Source organism: Mastigoproctus giganteus, chromosome 9 (assembly GCF_048544385.1).
Source record: "Mastigoproctus giganteus isolate SK-2022 chromosome 9, ASM4854438v1, whole genome shotgun sequence".
Taxonomy (NCBI): Eukaryota; Metazoa; Arthropoda; class Arachnida; order Uropygi; family Thelyphonidae; genus Mastigoproctus; species Mastigoproctus giganteus.
In genome coordinates, this window is record NC_143583.1 from 144946172 (window position 1) to 144971738 (window position 25567).

A 25567-nucleotide genomic window follows, 5' to 3' on the forward strand; every position below is an offset into this window, starting at 1 on the left:
CATATCGGCCAGTTCAACGTTTGAATACTCATCCATCTTACTGCCTCGGGAACCGGTTTGCAAATGCTGACTTCCAGCGGGATCGCTGTTCACGCGACCTCCCGTTCAACATCCTCTACCACATGATGAAGGCATTTCGGACCCTGCAATGCTATGTGATTCCGATTCGTCTTTGTGCCCCCTACACCTCCTGCAAGTTTGTTGCACAGGTAGTGAATCACCCTGTATATATTTATATGTGGGCTCTGCAGTATAGAGTATATATACATTTTGAATGTTTCAAATAACCTGACCATTTATGTTTGAATATAACATATGGTAGCACCTACATGAATATTTCTAGACTCTAGAAATATGCAATTACCTGGTGGTTATAAGTTTCCCTATTCAGGAGACCCTAGTGTCAAAATGGTTAGAGATAGCACTGTGAAAATTGGTGGGTATGTCATTTAGGGTATGGGGAAGTGATTTGTAGATGAAAAAAAAATTAGTTCAAGTTTCCGCCACCACGGGAGAAATTTGCACTGTAAACATGAGATGGAATACTTAACTTAGGATTAGATTTTAATATCAGAACTTAGAAATCTGCAGATATTGTTCTATGTGCTTTCCTTCACTTGAGATGACATTCTGAAAACGGAGGACTGGTGCGACACAGTTTCGCATAGCATCTCATTGGGGATGTTGGCTACATGCTGTTTAATGCTTGCTTTCAAATCAACAAGCGACTGTATGCTGCCACGGTAAACTCTGTCTTTCAGGTATCCCCATAGCCAGAAATCACAGGGATTGAGATCTGACCATACAGTCTCGAACAGTGGGGAGTTCTTACGCCTGATTTCAAAGGCATTAATTGCTAACCAGCAGTATATTCTGCCAGTTAGCAATTAATTTTTTTATAAAAACAAGGCTTATTCCAGATTGATTACTATATTCATTCAGGGACTGTTCAGCCATATCTGTTGTGCAGTCCTAACCTTCATTATCAGACCTTTACCCATTTGGCCCTATTGAAGTGTTCCCACAACGAAACACTTTGTTATGATGCTGTCATTGCAGCCCATCAAGAAAAAGCTTGTGGAGATTGACAGTAATTTTTATGAGAAGGAAAATAAGGCTCAATGATTGTTCAGCAATGGAGAAAATGTATATATGTGAAAAAAAGAAATGTAACTACATACATATAACATGCAGTTTAAATTAGCAAATCTGCAATGGTATTGAAGAAAAAATTTGGAGGCATTAATTTTGATCCTCATATCTTAGCATGCTTCCCCCCATGTGTAACTTGATTATGGATGAGACTAATTTATCCTTCCTTTAGGCTACCTAAAGGAAGTTATTCATGTCTTCTGACTTTCTGTAATCATCCATTGCATTTTTGATCTCTGCCACTAAGCTGAATTACTTCATCCGACATCTATTTTGTCAGATGAAGTATTTCAGCTTGACCATCATTTCTTTGATCATCTTTGCATTTGTTAAAAACATTAATTGGTCACACTGAATGCATTTTAAAAATTTTTCTAAGGCCACTTTAATCACTTTTGCAAAAACAAAATCCCTTCCCCCCCCCCCCCTCTCTCTCTCTCTTTATCCTCAACAGTAGATATTTCTTTGAATAAATCTCAGATCAGTACATAATGATCACTGCCACCTAGTGACTCCTTCACTTGAAGGTTCTTAAAAAATTATGAATCACTGCTTGTAATCAAATCATGAATAATGCTTTCTCATGTAGCTTCCCTAACATATTTGTATAGAAAACAGTTGTCCAGAAAATATGAAAATTCTCTGCAACTGAGTTGCTACAACCTCACTATTTCCAATCAGTATCTGGAAAGTTAAATCTCTTGTGACAAGACATTCTGATTTGCTATTCCACTCTGTCTGTATAGTTGATTATTATGGTGACCACAGTCATTTGGCCTGTAACATAATGTCAATTTTGTTTTCCCAATGCTTGCACCAGATCAGACTGATTCAATATTATACTGACAACCCATGTACATTGAGTGCACTGTTTTAGAATCTATGCTTCTTAATGAAGTTTTAGTTCTCCCACCCCCATGTCTATCCCTGCTGTGCACATTGTACTTACCATATGCATCTGCTATTTCAGAGTGCTATTCCTATTATGCCATCATTTGGTGATGTAATTAATACTTCAAATTCATGAAATTTATTTATTTTGTTCCTTGCATTAGAATATAAGCAAGTATATATGTGTTTGTTTGTGGTTTTAGTAATTCTAATATAGCCCATATAATTGCATGTCTCAAAAGGACTTCAGCAGGCCTTGTAATTACCCCTCCTTTCCTGCTTTCCGGGTTATTGCATGTCCCAATAGAAACAAAGTATGGGCTTTTTAAAGGAACATCATGTCTAACTAATCTATTAAACTAATATTTTATTTTATTTATTTATTTCGTATGATGTGATCAATACACGAAGGAACCAGTTTTTTCTTGCTTCCTTTGTGTATCGTGGCCGGGATATCCAACCAACCGGTTGGTTCGGCACCATCGTGATATCCAGCCCGAGGCGGGAATCGAACCCACGACCTTTGGGTTGCCAGGCAGGCACTTTACTACCCGGCTAGCCTGGTTGGCATAAACTAATATGATGTTGTCACAAAAGAAATGGATTCAAAATTAGAGGGTACAAAAGGTGATTATAAATAGCTATTACTCTGACTAGACCAGAGTCTCAAGTGTAGTTTCACAGGGTTCATTACTGGGTTCCTTGTTTTCTAATATTTAATAATGATATTAGTGAAGTTATTATAGGCTGCATGTCAAAGTTTTCTGATGATACAAAGGTTGAGAAGGAGGCAAACAGTAGTAACCAATGTAGACCTAGATGAATTATTCATTTGGATAAAGTACAATATTGATAAATGTAAGGTTTTGCCTTTGAGTAATAGTAATTCCAGATTATCTTATTACTTGGAAAAGCAGTAAACTTAAGGCATTTGACAATAAAAAAGACTCCAACATGATCTTTTCTCAACTGTAGAACAGGCTGATAGAACATATTATGCTAGAATATGTACAGGAATTTCATAGTAAGAACAAAGAAATGATCATTCAATTTTCTAAAGCCTTAGTTAGTTTGAGTATTGTACGCAGATTTGGGATTGCCATTTCAAGAAAGATATGGATTTGGTGGAAACAATGCAGAAAAGAGTAACAGGGTTGGTTATTGATATAAAGCATTCCTATTAAGAGAGAGAGAGAGAGAGAGAGAGAGAGAGAGAGAGAGAGAGAGAGAGAGAGACTTCAGTTTTTTAGGTTGCAAAATCATCATATTAATTCTCTATTTTTTATATCAATAACTAACCTTGTTGCAAAGAGCAATAAGATTAGTTATTGATATAAAGCAGCATTCCTATTTGAGACTTCAGTTTTGTGAGTTTCAAAGTCAATCAGATACTTATGCAGATGTCTGTGTGGGGGATTGATTGAAGTATTAAGGTTTTGAAAGGCTTTTTTAGCAAATAAATGAGATATTTTTTTTATTCACATGGAGTATAAACTAGAGGACAAACACTTTAATTAAAGAAGGATAGATAGAAATTTTCATAAATCCAGTTGTAGACTGGATATAACAAAATTATCTTCTCTTTTATCAAAAGGGTTACATATAACTTGTTGGGATAAACTGCCATTTAACAATAGAGCTAGAGGGCTTATGCAAATTTAAGGAGGGGTTGAATGAAGGATGGAACCAGGTATTTTTTTAAGGCTGATATTGAATAAGCATGACTTCCTTGTGCAGATTGGCTTTTTTGATATTAATCCACTTTTCAAGAAGTTCAAGATTTTCATAGGAACAGAAGTATATTGGTTACCATTCTGCAGAACACTTTTAGACTTTCCTTGGAGGAATCAATAAACAGACTCCACTCATTTTAGGCTAGGTATTAGTTCAGCAGTGTTATGTAATAAGTGAACAGGTTCTTGTTTATACTCTGGCATGACCACCAGGTCAGTGAAGTTTACAATAAATCAATCAATACAAATGTTAATCGTATTTAGCAGTCACGGGCTTGAACCCCGGTCCACTCAAAGAGCTTGTGCTACTGCACTCGTTCTCCTGACCACTCGGCTATGTTTTATTACCTTTTATGTGGTTCTGTCAGTAGGTGGACAGTATTTTTATTGTAGAGGTCAGTTTTTAATAATAATAATAATAGGGTGCCTCCGTAGCCAGGTGGGCAGGAGCAGCAGTGCGTAGCACACGCTTCTTGATTAAACCAAATACGGAGGATGCGGAAAGGTCAGGGAATGACCACCGCATATCCCGGAGCAATATGGCCTTAGTTGCTAATGCTCCTAAAAACCAAATAACAAACAAACAAACAAACAATCTTGATTAGACTGGGGTTCGAGCCCGTGACCACCAAATATGGAGGATCTGGAAAGGTCAGGGAATGACCACTGCAAGTCCCCGGAGCAATATGGCCTTAGTTGCTGATGCTCCTAAAAAAAACAAATAACAAAACAAGTTTTTAATAAGTGTGTTGCTCTTAAGTAGGAACTAGTATATGATCATCTAGATTGGGAGGACTGGATTATCATGTGTCAGAGGTAAGATACTTCCACTCTGAGATTTGGCATTGACATTTCCCATTTCACTGTTTTCCAAATGGCAAGCTTCTTAAGAATATCTCTTGTGTTGAATTTTTGTTCATATGCTGTTATTGCTTTTGATCTATGGTCAGAAAATAATGCTGATGTAAGGTCATTGCCATCTTGAATTACTCTTTATTATTAATTTTCAATCAGCTAAATATGCTTTGCCATCTGTTATGTAATTTTGAAACTATAGTTTCATAAAATGTTTTGTCTTATGTAATAAATAAAACTTTTGCTTTTCTGTCATTTAGATCACATTGTATTTATAATCATTCTAATTGGTTTTGCAATTTCAGCTAGGAATGTTCTCATTTCTAGCTGAAATTAGTGATAGCATATTTTGCTAATAATGGATGTAGTTACTTTTCAGTCTGTAATAAGAGCCAAGAAGGAATTTGCCTAACAAGATATTAGAAAAGTTTCATTTCTTGTATCCACACTTTCAAATTGGTTTTAATACATTAATATTTTTTCCTGATTTGTGTTTTATAAATGTTGTTTTTTAATTATGAAATGCATTAAGAATATTTTATATATTTTTTAGGTTTGAGGTGGTTTCTCCAAAAGTTCATATATCCTTAATATCTATTAAATCTCCTACCCAAGTTGAGAAAATCGATGAAAATCAATATGGATTTGTCCTCACTGGTAACAGTATTAAGATAAGAGGTTCTAATCTTGATTATGATCCAGTATATTATATTAGGAAAAATCCAGAGCATAGTTATTTATATGATAAAAAGTCTGGTCAACATTTGAATAAACATTTTTCACAAAGTAGTCTTGATGCTGGCAAGTTAAACTTTGTTATTCACACAAAAAGCAGAGATGTTACAAATGACAGTTTTGCTATTAGTCTTTACAGGAAAGGCTATAATTCAGTAGACTATCGGTAAGTTATCGTAATTTTATTAAAAAAAATTTACTTTTATAAAAAATGGTACCTTTTATTAAAATTTTATACTTTTATGAAAAAATGGTATGGTGCTTTTATTAAAAATTAAAATTTTATAAAAAAGTGGTACTTTTTATTAAAAACTGAAAATGATTGGGATAAATTTATGAATAACATAATGTACTGACATCAAATCCTGGAATTGTCATACGTCTTTTTATAATCCCCCACCTCTCATCTCAAACTATACATATACCACATTGCTGTGACAAAAAAACTCACTGTATTAGTTCTTCTTTGAATTTATTCAGATTACCTACTTCCACAACAAAAGATGGAAGTTTCCTCTAACAAACAACTGCCCACTGGCTGAAGGCAAACTTCCATAATTTATCCTGCAACCTAAATTTAAATTTTAAAAAAATTAAAATTTTAAATTTAAATTTAAAATTTAAAAAAATTAAATTTAGAAGAAAAATTAAAAATCGTTAAGGAGTTAAAAAAATGGCAAAAAGGTTGTAACATTGGCCAAGAAATATAGCATAAATGAATCTAACATTCAATGAATTAGGGAAAATGCTGAGAAAATTAAAAGTTCAGTTATCTGTTCCGCATCATTGGCTGCAAAAAGTACTACAAAAGTGAGAAATCCATTAATAGAGAAAACTGGAAAATTGTTTTCTTTTTGGATAGAAGATCTTAATCAAAACAGAATGTCTCTTAATTCAGATATTATTCGTGCCAAAGCTCTGCAAATTTTTAATCACTTACAAGAAGAAGCTTGTTTACTGATGCTATCGAGGCAGTGTTAGGTGGGTCGGAAAACTGCTAGCTCGGGGGGGGGAGACAAAGACCAATAGACTGACAGTAGCCACTGGCAGAGGTGAAAGAGATTCTTGCACTGCTTCTATTAGAATGAGCAGAAGCCTGAAAAACAAGATGCATGATATTTCAGAGACTGCTGGGAGTCATTGCGGTACAAGTAAACACATGGGTTGTGTTAGGGTAGCTAAGAATAGAAACAGGTGCAGGTATACTTGCATGTACACCAATGCTAGGAGTTTAGTAAATAAATTTGATGAATTTGAGGTATTGCTCAAAACATCAAAGGCAGATATTGTTGGTATATCAGAGACGTGGTGTCACACAGATATAAGGGATGCAGAACTGGAATTTGGGGAGTACGTCTACAGAAAGGATAGACAGGATAGGAAGGGGGAGGGGTTATGCTATTAGTTAAGAAACACATAAAAACCAAGGAAGTGAAGCCAGTCGACATCGCTGGACAGTGCAGTGTTGAGTCAGTTTGGTGTGACATAAGCATTGGGAGATCAAAATTGAGAGTAGAAGTGTGCTCTGGGCCTAATGATTCTGATGAGTATAATAAGAAACTGTACAGGGAAATAGAGTGGGCCAGAAAATCAGAGAGTCTTATAATGGGAGATTTTAATTTCCCAGATATTGACTGGAATTTGGGGGCTGGTCACTCACACACTAGCAGAGCTTTTGTGGATTTATTGGATGATTGTTTTCTACATCAGCATGTTCGGGAGGCAACTAGAGGGAGTAATTCTCTTGATTTGATTATCAGCAGTGATTCTTCATGCATTAAGAATCTGCAGATAAATGAACCACTAGGTGGCAGTTATTGCAGTGTGCTGAAGTGGGATGTACTCAAAGAGGTAACTACCATTAGGGGTAAAGGGAAGAGTTATTGCTTCCGTAAAGGCGACTACGATGGACTGAGACAGTATTTAAATTCTATACAGTGGGACCAACTGATGATGTTACCAACAGCAAATTCAAAATGGGAAGCATTCAAAGAACTTATCTCGGAAGCTACTAGGCTTTACATACCAACTAAGAAATATTGTTCAAGGTTTAGGCCAAAATGGATGTCAGATGAACTAATGAGGCATATGGTAGAGAAGAAAAATGCATGGGATACTTACAAATTAACACATGACACAGAAGCCTATGATAGATACAAGTTGATATGCAACCAAGTTACAAAGGAGGTTAGGCAGGCGAAGGCAGATTACGAGAAATCCTTGGCAAGGGATGCAAAGAAAAACAGCAAAGAGTTCTTTACTTATGTAAACTCTAGAAGGAAGGGGATGAATCAGATTGGTCCACTTGATATTGATGGGTCAACTGTTGATGATCCTGCTCAGGTAGCTAACAAACTAAATGAATATTTTGCATCGACATTCACACATGAGGAGTTATTCAGCGAGGGGAATGCTAGAGGTGTATTCAACTCTAGCAGTAAGCTACAGAATCTTGAAATAACTGGTAGTAAAGTGGAGGAGAAACTGTTGAAGATAAACACAAGAAAGGCACCTGGGGTGGATGGGATCTATCCAGTTATATTAAAGGAGGCAGCAAAGGAAGTAAGCAAACCCTTAGCCATAATTATGAGAGCTTCCTTGGACTCAGGGGAGGTACCCATAGACTGGAAATGTGCAAATGTGACCCCAATTCATAAAGGAGGATCAAAGGCTGACACAAGTAATTATAGACCTGTGAGCTTAACTTCTGTTCCAGGAAAATTAATGGAGGCACTGGTTAAAGAAGCACTGCAGGATCATTTAGACAAGACTTCAGTTATAGCTCAGACACAGCATGGTTTTGTTAAGGGGAAGTCTTGCCTGACCAATTTGATTGGATACTATGATGCAGTCACAAAAGAACTGGATGCAGGGAATAGCTTTGATATTATATACTTGGATCTTAGAAAGGCTTTTGATACTGTTGCACATGGAAGACTGGCCGACCGGGCTAACCGGGTGGGTAAAGTACCTACCTAGCAACCCAAAGGTCGCGGGTTCGAATCCCGCCTCGGGTTGGATCAAAGTACTGGAAAAACCTTGGGAGGTGCATTATGGCCACAGAAGCTGATGCGCCAACAACTACCGAGAAAAAAAAAAAAAAAACATGGAAGACTGCTACACAAATTGGAGCAGTGTGACATTGGAGGCAAATTGCTGCTATGGATAAAGGGGTGGTTGAGGGGGGGAAGACAGAGAGTGGTAATCAATGGACACTGCGCATCGTGGACTAATGTTATTAGTGGAGTCCCTCAGGGCTCAGTGTTGGGTCCATTATTGTTTTCTGTATTTATAAATGATATTGATGATGGTATATCAAGCTTAATGTCCAAGTTTGCAGACGATACAAAGGTTGGCAGGGTTGTCAAGGACACTACTGACACTATGCTGCTGCAACAGGATCTGGAAAGGTTGAGCAGATGGGCTGAGAGGTGGCAAATGAAGTTTAACTTTGACAAATGTAAAGTACTACACATGGGAAACAGCAACCCCAGAGCAACGTATCAACTCTGTGGTACTACACTGACAGTGGTAGAGAATGAAAGGGACTTGGGGGTGGTTGTGCAGGCAGATATGAAGTTCTCTGAGCAGTGCAGACGGGCTGCAAGAGTATCTCATGGAGTATTGTCAATGATATACAGGAATTTTTCCAGCAGGGATAAGGAGGTGATTATTCCCTTGTATAAGGCAATGGTCAGGCCACACCTAGAGTACTGTATACAGGTCTGGAGGCCTCATTTCAAGAAGGATGTAGAACTGCTGGAACAAGTACAGAGAAGGGCAACAAGATTAGTGAATGGAACAAAGGGGTGCTCTTACGAAGAAAGGCTTAAGTTTTGCAAATTACAGTGTTTGGAGACTAGGCACCAGCGAGGTGATCTGATAGAGGTGTATAAAGCCTTGAATGGTTTGAGCATGCTCAATGCTGATGGGATTCTTCCTCTAGCTCAGAATAATCACCTGAGAGGGCATAAATTCAAATTGAGGAAAGACAGATGTAGGATAGATGTGCGGAAATTTGCCTTTAGCCAGCGGGTGGTTGGTTGGTGGAACAGACTTCCATCCCTTGTAGTGGAGGTTGATAGCCTAAATAAGTTTAAGGCTCAGCTGGACAGGTATTTTGAACGAACAGAGGGGTGAAGTGGAAGTGGTTTTTTTTTTTTTTTTTTTTTTTGGCTGATGCTGCATAAGCTTGCTTTCTTGCATCAAATGCCTCTACTAATGCTAATGCTAAAAAGAAGCCAGTCCATCCAATGCAGACATCTTTCAGGCCAGTAAGGGTTGGTTTGAAAATTTTAAAAAACGTCAAAGTCTTCACAATCTAAAATTAATAATTGAAGCAGCCAGTGCAGATATGGAATCTGCTTCTTTGTAGCCAAAAACTTTAAAGGATGTTATTGCGACTGAGGGCTATTCAGCAAGTCAAGTGTTTAATGCTGATGAGACCGGCAAGTGTATTTTGGAAGTGTATGCCAATCAAACATTCATTTCAAAAGAAGAGAAAACCACCACAGGTTTCAAAGCTGCAAAAGATAGGTTAACCCTTTTGTTATGTGGCAATGCAGAGGGTGACTTTAAGTGTAAACTGCTGCTAATTTATACGTCAGAAAATCCTTGTTCTTTTAAAGGAATATCAAAAAGTTCCTTACCAGTTCATTGGAAATCAAGCAAAAAATCCTGGATTACAGCTAAAATCTTCAAGGATTGGTTTTTAAATTGATTTTGTGTGGAAACAAAAAGATATTGCCTGAAGAAGAACAGAGCATTAAAATTCTTGCTCATTCTTGACAATGCGCCCAATCATCCTGCACATTTGTCTGAGTGGCGCCTCCGTAGCCAAGTGGGCAGGAGCAGCAGTGCATAGCACACGCTTCTTGATTAGACCGGGGTTCGAGCCCGTGAGCCCACCAAATATGGAGGATGCGGAAAGGTCAGGGAATGACCACCGCATATCCCGGAGCAATATGGCCTTAGTTGCTAATGTTCCTAAAAACCAAATAACAACAATAACAACAACATTTGTCTGATCTGCACCCAAATGTGAAAGTTACCTTTCTTCCAGTGAATACAAGTTCGTTATTTCAGCCAATGGACCAATGTTTTATAGCTTCCTTTAAACTTTATTAACTCATCTTTTTTTACAATTGGTAGAAGCTACTGATAGAATAGGCAGTCTTTCAATTCGAGATTATTGGCGGAATTATAATATTCTTGATGCTGTAAAAAATATTGAATTCACTTGGGGTGAAGTTAAGAACTCAACAATGAATGCAGTGTGGAAAAAGCTGTGGCCACAAGCTTTACTAAAGAAGCCATGGTCGAAATGCTGGGGAAGTTAAGATTGTGAGAATTGGCAAAATGATTAGCAGAGAGAGATTTGAAGAACTGGAACCAGCAAATATCACAGAAGGCCTTGAATCTCATAGAGAACAATTATCAGTGGATGATATTTTTTGCAGTGTGAAGAAGTAGATGACAAAAATGATAAAAACAAAGAAGATGCACATAAAAATTTGACCGCGAAGAGACTAGCTGAGTTTTTAAGACTTGCAAACCAGCTTAGCCAAGAAGCTCTGGATTTGGATCCTAATTTGGAGAGGAGTTTAAATTTTTGCAGAACTTTATCATTAGCTTTAGTTCCTTATGAAGAAATTTATAGAGAAAAACAGCGTGCTTCTAGATGTAAGTATTAGCAAGATTAATTTTATGGACATGTTTCAAATTTTTTTCTTTTTTTCTTACCGATTGAAGGCAATTTTTTTTGCACATTTTTTTTTTTTTTTTTTTGGGTACAGGTACGGAACCCTCATTATGTCATATAAACTACGTTTCGCATTGCGCAGATTTGGACTGCGCAGTGTTTTCCTGGAATGTAGCCCCCTCGCAAATCAGGGGATGACTGTAAATTTCTTTTTTCTTCTCGCATTTTTCCTAAATTTCAACTACAAGATCGTGTACCTCAGTCAATGCTGTTTTCCAGAGACATTTAGATGCATTGTAATCACAAGTATATATCTCTTACTTTAGTTATCATAAATATATTGTATCTTGGCTTCCAGCTGACATTATGGAAATTTGTGAATGATCAATAAAATACTTACAGTACAAAAGTTCTTTTATTTCATAATCAATATACACAAATCAAAATACCTAAAAGAAACACAAAGGATGTTTCACATAAAAACCATCTACCATGCAAAGTGATGTCATTTGCATATTACTTCACCTCAACCAAGCTGATTGGTCACAAAAAATGCGACATGGAAGTAATGTCATTTACAGCTTCCCCCAGAAGCGAATTATTGTAACTTGTATTGTTTGTTTGTTATTTGGTTTTTAGGAGCATTAGCAACTAAGGCCATATTGCTCCGAGGATATGCGGTGGTCATTCCCTGACCTTCCCGCATCCTCCATATTTGGTGGTCACGGGCTTGAACCCCAGTCTAATCAAGAAGCGTGTGCTTACGCACTGCTGCTCCTGCCCACCTGGCTATGGAGCTGGCCGTAACTTGTATTGTTCCAATCATACTTCCTTAGTAAATTGAAGATCATCAAGGCTCAGTATGTCCTACGTTATTAATTAATTTACAAAATAATGAGAGGAATTACCTCAATGTATGTGTGCAGGATGTTTCTTTATTAACACTCTCCTTGAATTAAATGAATTTTAAAATAACTAAATGAATTCTAACACTCGGTGGCAAAACATTAGTGATCCAATGCACCCAGAATCAATGGCTCAAGAGCTCTAAACCCTTCACCAAAATATATCAGGACTTCATCAGAACTTGTTGACATTCACTGGGTTCTGATGTATTTTGGTGATGGGTTTAGAGCTCTCAAGCCATGGATTCCGAGTGCATTGGATCACTAATGTTTTGCCTCTGAGTGTTAGAATTCATGTAGTTATTTTAAAATTCATTTAATTCAATGAGAGTGTTAGTAAAGAAACGTCCTGCACACATATGGCGAGGTAATTTCTCTCATTATTTTGTAAAAAAATCATAGTCAGTTCTGCTATAATGCACATTTTCACAATGCAAATTTGCTCCAACATGACATCAATCATATGCGAGTATAACGTGATTTCGCGTGAGAGTAGCACCAAGTGAACAAAGCTTACAAAGCTTAAAAAATGTACGAAGCTTAAACAATGTCAAACGTCAAATGTGTGAGAGCTATATTTCCCATTTATTGTAGTTATATTGGTCAGACACACTGTTGTCATTCACTGTATTCACAAGATATTGCAGGCCGACTCATGTTTTCAGCTCACATTTTTCAGTTCGAACAGAGATTTTCTGAGGCATGATAGCTTAAGCAGAGACTTACATTTCTGGAGGTCACTACCATAAAACAATAAAAACAATTTGCAAGTTCCAGTTTATTTGGGCTTTTCTGTTAGTGCAATCTAATTATAAACGGGTAGTAAACTTGATCTTATTGCATTTATGATAATAGCGATAGCTGGAATTCTGTGGGTTTTTATGTTATTATGGTGAAATGTGCTTCCCCTTCCACGAAATCTTCGATCATATAAAAAACAAATACCTTTTCAGAATCTTCTGTTCATTCCCATTTTTAAGCTTTCTATTTTTAATGTGTGAAATTGTTGCTGCGTATCTCACTTGTGCAATTTGTGCATGCCGTGTTTGTTGTTATTGATTGTTTACCTTTTTTACTGTTTTAAATTTTACAATCCAAAAAAAAAGTCATTGAGCAGAAATATCAATTAGTTGTATATATATTACAGTGCTATATTTACTGTAATATTTATTTATTAGAAATTTAAGATGTTTAAAGATGTTTAGCAAATTTATTGGGTTTCTAACTTTTTTTAGTGTTGTATTTACAAGAGTGAACAATTTTTTTTTTTTTTTTTTTTTGAGTGCTCTGTCCCTGTCCCTATTTTCCCCATAAGACCTGTTGTTTTTATTGTGTGAAATGCCATAGTGCGGATATTTTTAGGAACACATGTACCGTGTTATAGCAGAACTGACTGTACTTCCTGTAGCTGCCATTTGATTGTAGCCATTCAAATGGCTACTATCAAATGAGTAATTAGGCTATTGACTTGGATTTCACTGAGTTAGCATCATTTCTGTATCGCATTTTCATGACAAATTGGTTTTACTTCAGTCTGAAATTTAGTAGGTAATGCCAAAGATGTTTTCACATCAAAAATCACTAGCACGTCTCTAACCTCATTGAAGCTGATACATGTTTCAGTAATCATGTACAATTCAATATTTTAGCTTGATTGTAATAATAGCAGTGATAGTTGTAGTGGTAGAAGCAGAAGTAGTGGATATCTCACCATTTCAGCACACACTATATACAGCTGACTATTCTCTGAAGCTTCCAGCAAGAAAAATTTGAGACTCCACAAAGCCTCTAGTTTCCACATTCTAATATTTTGTTCCCCCAGTTTCAAAATTATCTTAATTTTATAATTTTATTTTAATTTGTTTTCTTAATTTTATAATTTTATTTTAATTCATTAACTTAATTTTATAATTAAGATATGGATAATCATAAATATTATAATAATGTTTTATTTTTTGCATTTATTTTGTGTTTCAGAACAGTCACAAAATAAGAGGAGTTTGCTTCAGTGAGAATAGTCATATTGTTGGTTTATTCAAAAGTAACTTCATCCATCTGTAACACTATTTTTTCTCTGCTTTCAAAATCAAAAGCAGTATAGGATTTATGCTGCACTTTTTTTTTTTTTTTTCCCCCACAGTATCTGAATGGTTGCTACCAGTTTTACACAGATTCAAACAGAAGTAAATTTCTTGCCACAAAGTTGGATGCCACTCTTTCATAAGTGCTGCTATTCTGTTTCACAACTCATTCAAGTCTGTTGGTAGTAGCAGTAGACACATGTGATGCAAGAAAGCAAGCTTATGTAGCATCAGACCAAAAAAAAAAAAAAAAAAAGTCTCATCCAATCCACTAATTGGAGAAGTTGCTATTCAAGAAATCATATGCCCAAGGAATTGAGGACATATGCCATCCTGCTGAAAAATGGCTTTTCTTTCAGAGTTATCATGCATTGTTCGTGGAAAAAGAAAGTTTTCCAACATGTCAAAGTACACAAACTCAGAGATTGTTTTTTTTTTTCCACAAAGTAAAAGCATCATAAAGTTTAATGTAGATAAGAACACAATGCATATTTAATTTGAGAGCGTTCTGCATGTGCTCTGTAAATTGAAGAGGGTTTTCTTTCCCTGTCTTCTTACATTCTGTTTATTTACTTTGTCAGTGAAATGGATCATATACATATCAGTGAAAATCGTACACTTCATTAAATCTTTGTTTTCCATCAAAGCCATTATTTTTGTAAATGTATCATTTATGTTGTCTTAGTTTGTCAGCTTTCATTATGGCATGCAACATCTCTAATCAGTAAAGTTTGAGAGAGAGAAACATGTGGATACTTCTAATATTCTCCATGCTGTGGAGTAGTAGGCATGTTAAGTGCACAACTTGCCTAAAGTTTTGCATTTTCTGGAACCACAAACAAAAGCTGCCTTGACATTCAATTGTTTCATTACTTACCTGTGGCCTGTCAATTTTCTTGATGTGCCATAAAGAACAAGCAGTTTCAAAAAAGCTGATGTGGTATATATAGATTAAATGGCTACTTGCATATTCTTTTCCATAGTGTGAAATGTGTGCTGGACCATTTTTGCCAACACTTATTCTTTGAAGGGAAAAATGTATTGCATTCTCTTAGTACCCCACTGAATGTCTCCATTTTTGTTTACACTATATCGGCATTCTCTGTTGATAACACTGGAAGTAAAAATAATAAAGGTGCAAAACTTAACTGTAAACACTGTTTTCAATTTTGCAAGTACAGAATAAATAGAATTATAGACTGATCAAGTTGGAAACCTACCCTTGAATATTTCTTGTAGGATTTATAGCTATAATTATAGCACAGACTAAACTTTGCACTGGAATAAACTGCATTCAACTTACCAGTAGCTAAGGATTTGGGTGGATTAAATCTTTATGGTTAATCTTATAATATAAATAGTAGTATTGCTGTAGTGCAGTAATTAGGTTTTATTTTCTTTAAATAATGTAGCATTTTAGTTACCAGTTAACATTTTAAAAGCTGCTGAATTCCACAATAGTTTTTCATGTCTAATATTTTTTTTCCCACACAGTATGGCATTTCAGTGGGCAGTTTTGTATTTTGCATATCATTCCTATGTGTTGTGTGAAGATGTTGGTAGTATTAGGATTGAGATTTTACGTGCTGGAGATTTGTCTCAGTCATCTTTTGTCAGCATCTCAGCCTTTAGCCTGACAGCAGAAGAGGGGCTAGATTTTGTTTCTGGAAGAGCAAAGCAAATTCAGTTTGATCCAGGTAATTGCTATTAATAGTGAGCTATTCTTAAGAAAGGTTGCATAATTGTTTGATTCATTAAAATCATCATAATTAAAAACTTTTGTTGAAACACAGAACAGTTTCTTTTGTGTTTGTAAACTTTTCTGATTTTCCCTCCAGATAATAAATTTGATAATCATGTAATACATGAAAATCATGAGAGGTATTTAATGAATTAAACTCAGTAGTAAATGAGGAAAGACTCTGTGCTTTTTTTTTTTTTTTTAACTTAAAAACATTTAATCAGCAACTAATCTTAGAGGATAAAGATGTTACTAAAGTAGATAAAGGAACCACTAGGTGGCAGTGATTGCAGTGTGCTGAAGTGGGATTTACTCAAAGAGGTAACTACCATCAGGGGTAAAGGGAAGGGTTATTGCTTTCGTAAAGGCGACTACGATGGTCTGAGACAGTATTTAAATTCTATACAGTGGGACCAACTGATGATGTTACCAACAGCAAATTCAAAATGGGAAGCATTCAAAGAACTTATCTTGGAAGCTACTAGGCTTTTCATACCAACTAAGAAATATTGTTCAAGGTTTAGGCCTAAATGGATGTCAGATGAGCTAATGAGACATATGGCAGAGAAGAAAAATGCATGGGATACATATAAATTAACACGTGACACAGAAGCCTATGATAGATATAAGTTGATCTGTAACCAAGTTACAAAGGAGGTTAGGCAGATGAAAGCAGATTACGAGAAATCTTTGGCAAATGATGCAAAGAAAAACAGCAAAGAGTTCTTTACTTATGTAAACTCTAGAAGGAAGGGGGAATGAATCAGATTGGTCCACTTGATATCGATGGTTCAACTGTTGATGATCCTGCTCAGGCAGCTAACAAACTAAATGAATATTTTGCATTGACATTCACACATGAGGAGTTATTCAGCAAGGGGAAAGCCAGAGGTGTATTCAGCTCTGGCAGTAAGCTAGATAATCTTGTAATAACTGAGAGTAAAGTGGAGGAGAAGTTGAAGATAAACACAAGAAAGGCACCTGGGGTGGATGGGATCTATCCAGTTATATTAAAGGAGGCAGCGAAGGAAGTAAGCAAACCCTTAGCCATAATTATGAGAGCTTCCTTGAACTCAGGGGAGGTACCCATAGACTGGAGATGTACAAATGTGACCCCAATTCACAAAGGAGGATCAAAGGTTGACACAAGTAATTATAGACCTGTGAATTTAACTTCTGTTCCAGGAAAATTAATGGAGGCACTGGTTAAAGAAGCACTGCAGGATCATTTAGACAAGACTTCAGTTATAGCTCGGACACAGCATGGTTTTATTAAGGGAAAGTCTTGTCTGACCAATTTGATTGGCTACTATGATGCAGTCACAAAAGAACTGGATGCAGGGATGCTGCACAAATTGGAGCAGTGTGGCATTGGAGGAAAATTGCTGCTATGGATAAAGGGGTGGTTGAGGGGGGAGAAGACAGAGAGTGGACCATTTCTGCCAACACTTATTCTTTGAAGGGAAAAATGTATTGAATTCTATTAGTACCCCACTGAATGTCTCCATTTTTGTTTACACTATATCAGCATTCCCTGTTGATAACACTGGAAGTAAAAATAATAAAGGTGCAAAACTTAACTGTAAATACTGTTTTCAATTTTGTAAGTACAGAAGAAATAGAATTAGAGACCGATCAAGTTGGAAACCTACCCTTGAGGGAGAGAAGACAGAGAGTGGTAATCAATGGACACTGCTCATCGTGGGCTAATGTTATTAGTGGAGTCCCTCAGGGTTCAGTGTTGGGTCCATTATTGTTTTCCGTATTTATAAATAATATTGATGACGGTATATCAAGCTTAATGTCCAAGTTTGCACACGATACATAGGTTGGCAGGGTTGTTAATGACACTACTGATGCTATGCTGCTGCAACAGGATCTGGAAAGGTTGAGCAGATGGGCTGAGAGGTGGCAAATGAAGTTTAACATTGACAAATGTAAAGTCTATATATGGGAAACAGCAACCCCAGAGCAACGTATCAGCTCTGTGGTGCTACACTGACAGTAGCAGAGAATGAAAAGGACCTGGGGATAATTGTGCAGGCAGATATGAAGTTCTCTGAGCAGTGCAGACAAGCTGCAAGAGTAGCTCATGGTGTGTTGTCAATGATATACAGGAATTTTTCTAGCAGGGATAAGGAGGTGATTATTCCCTTGTATAAGGCAGTGGTCAGGCCACACCTTGAGTACTGTATACAGGTCTGGAGGCCTCATTTCAAGAAGGATGTAGAGCTGCAGGAACGAGTAAAGAGAAGGGTAACAAGATTAGTGAATGGAAGAAAGGGTTGCTCTTACGAAGAAAGGCTTAAGTTTTGCAAATTACAGTGTCTGGAGACTAGACACCTTGTGAGGTTTGTTATTGTTATTTGGTTTTTAGGAGCATTAGCAACTAAGGCCATATTGCTCTGGGAATATGCGGTGGTCATTCCCTGACCTTTCCGCATCCTCCGTATTTGGTGGTGACGGGCTCGAACCCCAGTCTAATCAAGAAGTGTGTGCTACGCACTGCTGCTCCTTCCCACCTGGTTACAGAGGTGCCCCTTGTGAGGTGATCTGACCGAGGTGTATAAAGCCTTGAATGTTTTGAGCATGCTCAATGCTGATGGGATTCTTCCTCTTGCTCAGAATAATCACCTGAGAGGGCATAAATTCAAATTGAGGAAAGACAGATGTGCGGAAATTTGCCTTTAGCCAGCAGGTGGTTGGTTGGTTGGTTGGTGGAACAGATTTCCATCCCTTGTTGTGGAAGTTGATATCCTAAATAAATTTAAGGCTCAGCTGGACAGGTATTTCGAATAAACGGAGGGGCGAAGTGGAAGTTTTTTTTTTTTGGCTGATGCTGCATAAGCTTGCTTTCTTGCATCATATGCCTCTACTAATGCTAATAACAGGTAGATAATAATATATAATAATTTATTGCCTAATCTATATAATAATAATAATAATAGGTCTCCCAGCGAACACCTACAAGGAAATCCAGAAAGTCACAATGAATACCTGTAGGATAGTCAGAGAGTTCCTCGACCAACAGTAACACTAGACATAACAATAACAACAACAACCACTCTGTGTATTTGGTAGCAATACTCGTCACAAGGTGGAACCCCCAAACAGGGAGAAATAATATAAGAAGAATAATAATAATAATAATGATAATGATAATGAGACCGAAGGATTCATGCTCGCCATCCAAGACCAGTTAATCAACACTAGGAACTACAGGAAATACATTGCTAAGGTTATCCTGAATAACAGATGACACATGTCAATGATGTCACCCAGCACCAGAAACAATCCAGCACATCACTGCAGGGTGATCGCCCAGATGGATTACACTCACAGACATGACCAGGTGGCTAGGATAATATATTAGAAGCTAATGCCAAAATACCAGCTGATCATAGAAAGCTTACCATATTACAAGTATCAGTCTCAGGCCGTACTAGAGACCTCTACTCACAGACTATACTGGGACGGTGTCATAATAACGGACAAGATGATCCCACACAAAAGACCAGACATAACCCTCATTGACAAGAAGGAAATGGCTTCCTACCTGATTGACATAGTGGTGCCCAACACCAGCAACCTCCAGAAAACATACGAGGAAAAGGTCAGGAAGTACTCATTCCTAAGACAGGAAATCAAAGATATGTGGCATATGAAATAAGTAGTAACCATCCCGATCATCATGCCAACCATCGGCATGGTGCCAAAGAGCCTTCCAGAGAACACTTACATGGAACTCCAGAAAGCCACAACCCTGAACACCTGTAGGATAGGAAGAGAGTTTTTCAACAAACAGTAACAATAGTAATAGGAACCGGACACACCAACCATCTCATTCCCTTGGTACCAGTAACTGTCATGGGGCAGAAAAAATCCCATAAAAAGAGAAAGGGTTTTTAAACAACAATAATAATAATTAATTGCCTTAAGTTAGTCAAATATAGATTTCAATGACATTATTTGAAAAAGTTACTTGTCAAAATGAGCTGCATAACTAAATGTAGTCACAATTTTTTGGAGAGCTTCCTTTCTCTTTTATTGGTGGATGGAGAATTCATATAAACTTGAAAAGGGGTATATATGATCACTTACACCAGAAACACAGAACAGTAATAATTAACAGAAAAAAGCCAAGCATACTGAAGGACAGCAACATAACCAGAGCCAGGCTGTGACATACATCAAAGTTGACATAACTGTCGATAGTATTTGTGGGGGGAAGTGCATATGAGAAAAGCTGGTGGTTGATGTAGAAGAAGATGAGAGAAGCAATAGTAAAAAGGGTTGGTACAGCTATTTTCATTTTATATGCTATATATACAGACTGTGACACCGTGACCTTGTGGTTTTTTATTTTGCAATGCTAGTTGAACCTTGAGAGTCTTGGGGAGTGGTCATCAGTTTTCAATTCCTTAAATCCTGATATGCAGTTAATTATTCCCTTGCGTATGTCAATTTCATTTTCATGGTCGAGAGTAGGCCTGTTAATTATGTTCTTCTTTCCCAGTTTGGTGTAGAAAGCATGCATTCCTTTTATGTATGGCTGCAAGGCAGCCACAGCCAATGAGCCATACTCTTTCTATTTTCCATTTATTATATATACTAACTTTATATCATCTTGTTTTTGCAACAAGGTTGAAAAAATATTAAAGAACATTTAAAATGGCTACATAAATTTGTTTCTTTATTTACTACTAAATTTAAGAGTGGCTAAGTTTAAACTTATACTTTTAAAATCATATAGAATTGAAAGTTATTGCTATAGTAATTTATTGAGCCTAAAGCAAAAATAAAGCATCTATTGTTATTATTAGTTGCAAATATGATTATCTGACTAAGTAGGAGAGAGAATTGCAATGTATAATTACAGTGCAATTCTTTGGAAATGATTTTTCTTTTTTAGTGCAATAGTGATTTCTTTGATTTCTGTAATTAAAAGAGAGAATTAGAAAATTATTTCTTTTAAGAAGCTTCAGTATTCTGTATAAATATAATTGTTTATAAACTCTATAGCTGGAAACCTATTAATTCTAATAAATTAAAAAATATGTAAATTTATACAATTTGTTCACCTTTTGGCATTTTTCATATTGTGAAGACTAAGCATCATTAGATTATTAGATCTTGTGCTAATAAAATGACAATAATCTGAAATGACTATATGGATAATAGCACTTGCTACAAACACAAAGATAGATACTTTGTGTTGTGGAAATATGAAATATACTTTTTAATGAAAGAGGAACAACGTTCCAGCTTTTTTTTTTTTTTTTTAGGTGCAGATCATACTGCACAAATGACAAAAGTTGTCTTGGCAGAATTTTTAATTTTATTTTGAGGGGGGGGGGGAGTGTTATTAGGGGCTTAGTAATGCATTACAATTTAATTACATTTTAAGTAAAGAATTTAATAGACTTCTTTACTTAAAAGAATTCTTCAATTAATTAAATTAAATAGAATTCTTTACTTTAAAGAATACAAGCATTTGGAAATAACAGTTTCAACATCTTTCATCATTTTTTTACAATAAAAAAAATTCCTTGAGAAATATCTAACTACAGCTACATTATAAATATTTAAAAATGAAATGAAATGTTGTTACAAAATAAAAAGAAAAAAAACTATTGCCTTTATGAAAATGAAATTTGATTTTATAGTGCTTATAGTATTATTAACCAGGAAATAAAGATCAATGAGAAATATTTATATGCAACTACATTTTATGTACTATTATTATTATTAATTTCTTCTATTATAAGTACTATATGGCACCTCCATAGCCAGGTGGGCAGGAGCAGCAGTGCATAGCACACACTTCTTGATTAGACCGGGGTTCGAGCCCGTGACCACCAAATACGGAGGATGTGGAAAGGTCAGGGAATCACCACCGCATATCCCTGGAGCAATATGGCCTTAGTTGCTAATGCTCCTAAAAGCAAACAACAACAACAACAACAACATAAGTACTATAATTTGGGCTATTATGAACTTTATATAGAATAGAATGGACATTGTGTTCCCTATTTCTATTCTAACTTATGAAAAAAGACAAACATTTAATGTAGTCTTTGTTTTCTTATTCAGGCTAATTTTTGTCTTTTTCAGTGAGTTGTCCCAGTTTTGCCGGCCAGTGCAAACTTAAAAAATTTGTGGAAACGTATATTGTGAAAATATCGTAATGTGAACCCAATAATCCTGGTTTGGTTTTTTTTTTTTTTTTTTGTAATTTGTTCCAAGTCCTCGAAATTTGAAAATTTTGCTATATTACTAAGCTATTTATCTCTCTAAAAGGTCATATTTATAATGGAAATTGCACTACCCTTTCATTGTATGTTCCTGTTATAAGAATCAATTTTGTACGCCTTTGTGATATTTTTCTAAAGCAAGTTTCTGGAGGTCACAACTGAAAAACAATAAAAACAATTTGCACTTTCCAATTTATTGGGCTTTTCTGTTAGTGCATCTAATTATAAACGGGTAGTAAACTCGATCTTATTGCATTTGCGATAATATCGATAACTGCAAATGCATGGGTTTTTATGCTATTATGGTGAAATGTGTTCCCCTTCACTGAAATCTTCAATCATATAAAAAACAAATTTTCAGAAACTTCTCTTCATTCCTATTTACGTATTACAATGATGAAGAGAAAGCGACCAATGAAAAGTGAAAGTGGTGGTAGTGCCAGGAAACAAAACAAAATTCATTTAGAAATGAAGATGAAAATGATAAGAAGAACAAAGCAGGACAAAGTTTGTCATCTATTGCAAGGGAATTAGGTCTTGCTGCTTCAACACTGAATAATATTTTAAAGGGACAGTGTACATATAAAAGAACATGTCAAAGGATTAACGCACTTAAGATCAACAGTGATCACAAAACAGCTGTTAATAATATGGATGGAAAATCAGATTCAGAAGCAAGTGCCCTGAGTCTGATGACCTTTCAAGTTAAAGCAACAAGTATTTATAATGATATTAAGGATAAGTACGGCAAACCCCAACCCAAGTTCATGGCAAGCAACGGGTGGTTTAATCGGTTCAAGCATCGTGCTGGTTTCCACAATATTAAAGTATGCGTTGGCGATGCCAGTGCCGATTCTGCAGCTGCAGTGAAATTTTGTGATGTGTTGGAAAAAATTATTGATGAAGGTTAATTTTTAATGTTGATGAGATTGCTCTGTATTGAAAAAAATGCTGGATCGAACATACATTGCCAAAGAGGAAAATACAATGCCAGGTTTCAAGGCATCAAAAGATAGGGTCACGCTCTTGCTTGGGGCTAATGCAGAGGGAGATTATAGATTAAAACCACTGCTTGTGTACCATTCTGGAAATCCTCGTGCATTTAAGGGCATCAATAAAGTCATCCCACACATGCATTTCCGATCTTACCAGAGAGCATGGATAACAATATCTCTCTTTGAGGATTGGTTTAAATGCTGCCTCCTTAATTCCCAAGTTGAAAAATATTGTAAAGACAGCGACGTTCCTGTCACGATTTTGATTCTATTAGGTAATGTTCCCGGACATCCTATGCATCTAGATGATTTCAATTCGAATGTGGGAGTCATATTTCTACCGTCAAACACAACTTCACTCATCCAACCTATGGATCAGGGTGTTATTTCAAATTTAAAAGCATACTATTTTCACATATTTGCTTAGCATTGAGAGACTTTTGGAAATTTTACAATATTTACCACGGCATCTTAAATATTAAGGCCTGGGCAGAAATTACTAAAAGTTGTTTAAATGGTGCATGGAAGAAAATATGCCCACGGCACATAAAAGGCTATGAAGGATTTAAAAAAGACTAATCATATTTTGGGCATTCAGTATGAGCTACTCGAGGTCCGCCACATACATGCGTAGTTGTGGTCCACCTTCCCATGGTGTAGACGGACATTGGGCAGGCTTTCCAGGTGATCGCCTGCCTGGTGACAAAGAGGCCAGAAACAACTAAACAACACACACACACACACACACACTGCACAAACATAACATTACACACATTTCTGGTCTGTTACAGTGATCTGTAACCATCACAGTGTACAAAGGCAGAGTTGACCTCACGTTCAGGTGCCATCCTACGTAAGATACTATACACGGCTACATGTCTACATAATCATATGAAGGGGTTACAGATAAGATTGTAAAGGTTGAAGAGCTACTTCAGTTGGAGGTTGATGCCAAAGATGTGGAGGAGTTAATAGAGGAAGAAGAGAAGGAATTATCTAACGAATCGCATATTCACTTGCAGGCAGCAATAGTGAAAGAAGAAAATGCTGACGAAGCTCAAGATGAACCAAAGGAGCAGCCGAGACATTTCATCACCAGAGAGATGGCAGGGGCATTTCATGAAATTGCATCGGCAATGGCGAGGTTTGAGAAGATGAATCCTGACAGCAAACAATTCTTAAAAGTTAACAGAGGGGTGAATGATATGCTTGCTTGCTACAAAGAAATCTACGGTGAAAAGAAAAAAGCCACTGTCCAGTCATCCATTAATATGTTCCTTCTAAGGTTGAGTGGCCGACCCCTTCTAAATCTCCACAGCCCTTAACATCTGCAGTGGAGTACTTATCAGCTGAAGACGTCGATTCTGGCAACGATGCTCGAGAGGTAAAACTTACTGATGTTATGCCTATCTCCTCTCTAAACACAATAAATAATTCTATTACATGTTCGTCGAACATGCCTTTTTTGATTCAATCAATTCAGTGAGCACAGTTGCGAGTGCTGCACAAGAATGGGGGAAATTCCCTGACTTACGTAGCGGTCCGCAGAACGCAATCCTTCTGTAAGTCGGGGAGTTCCTGTATGCATATGTATTTGTAGCTAAAGATGGGCAGATTTATGCAAATATGGTTTGCATATTGCAGATTGAAGTTGATACTGAAGTTTAATATCAACAAGTATCTTTTGTCTTCTCGGCTTACAGCTCATGCATGGTACTAAGTGCTATAGGTTCTAATACCTTTAATGTTTGGAGTTTTCATATTAAAAATAACAGAATAACTTTTTCATCTATCAATTTATCATTTATTCATTTTCATTTATCGATTCAACTTCTTCAGAATGACCTTCCTTTCATGTATTTCCAAAAAATTATAATCGTGTGTTTCCAAAAAATTATAATTTAGAGGAATTCAGGTCTAATGTCAACAAGTATCTTCTGTTTTCTCAGTCTTCAACCAGTTTACATATACACATATGTATATGTAACTAAAGATGGGCATAATTGAGAGGTTATTATTGATTATTTCGCTCATACTCATATCATTTGAATGATTCATACAATTATGGAAAATCATTTGATTATGCCATCACCGTATGTAATATCTGTATTCTCAGCCTTCAACCAGAGTTATGTATACACTATATTCATAGTATATACATAGTTATGAATATAATTATATATACACTATGAATATAGCATATATGTAACTTTAGCATGAAGCAAATTCCGAGGAATTGTCAGAGTTCACAAAATTCCAAATTCTATTTTCAATTGTATTAATACTCTATTCTTATAAATATGGTATCTGCCAAAACAATTCAGGCAGTATTACTGCAGCATGAGTACAACAGCAGACTTCAAAGGAGTAAATCATCATTAACACCCAGGAATATGTATAGTGGAAGTATAATAGGCACAGAGATAATAGAACTTTGAGACTGTTATTATTTTTTTCTGTTGAAAAATTCACTAATCTCTGTTTGCTAGTTCTCAGATAATGGTTGTCCAAGAATCTATATGCA

At 36.2% G+C, this 25567-nt stretch overlaps 1 protein-coding gene across 1 annotated transcript in view; it reads left to right on the plus strand.

The window, feature by feature from the left end:
- LOC150080793 (FRAS1-related extracellular matrix protein 1-like) overlaps positions 1 to 25567 on the plus strand; it is a 90628-nt gene that overhangs the window by 3853 nt on the left and 61208 nt on the right. The window contains exons 2-3 of the mRNA XM_090380823.1: positions 5185 to 5532; positions 15548 to 15750. Of these exons, the coding sequence (XP_090236949.1) occupies positions 5185 to 5532; positions 15548 to 15750 (551 nt within the window). The remainder of the gene's footprint in view (positions 1 to 5184; positions 5533 to 15547; positions 15751 to 25567) is intronic.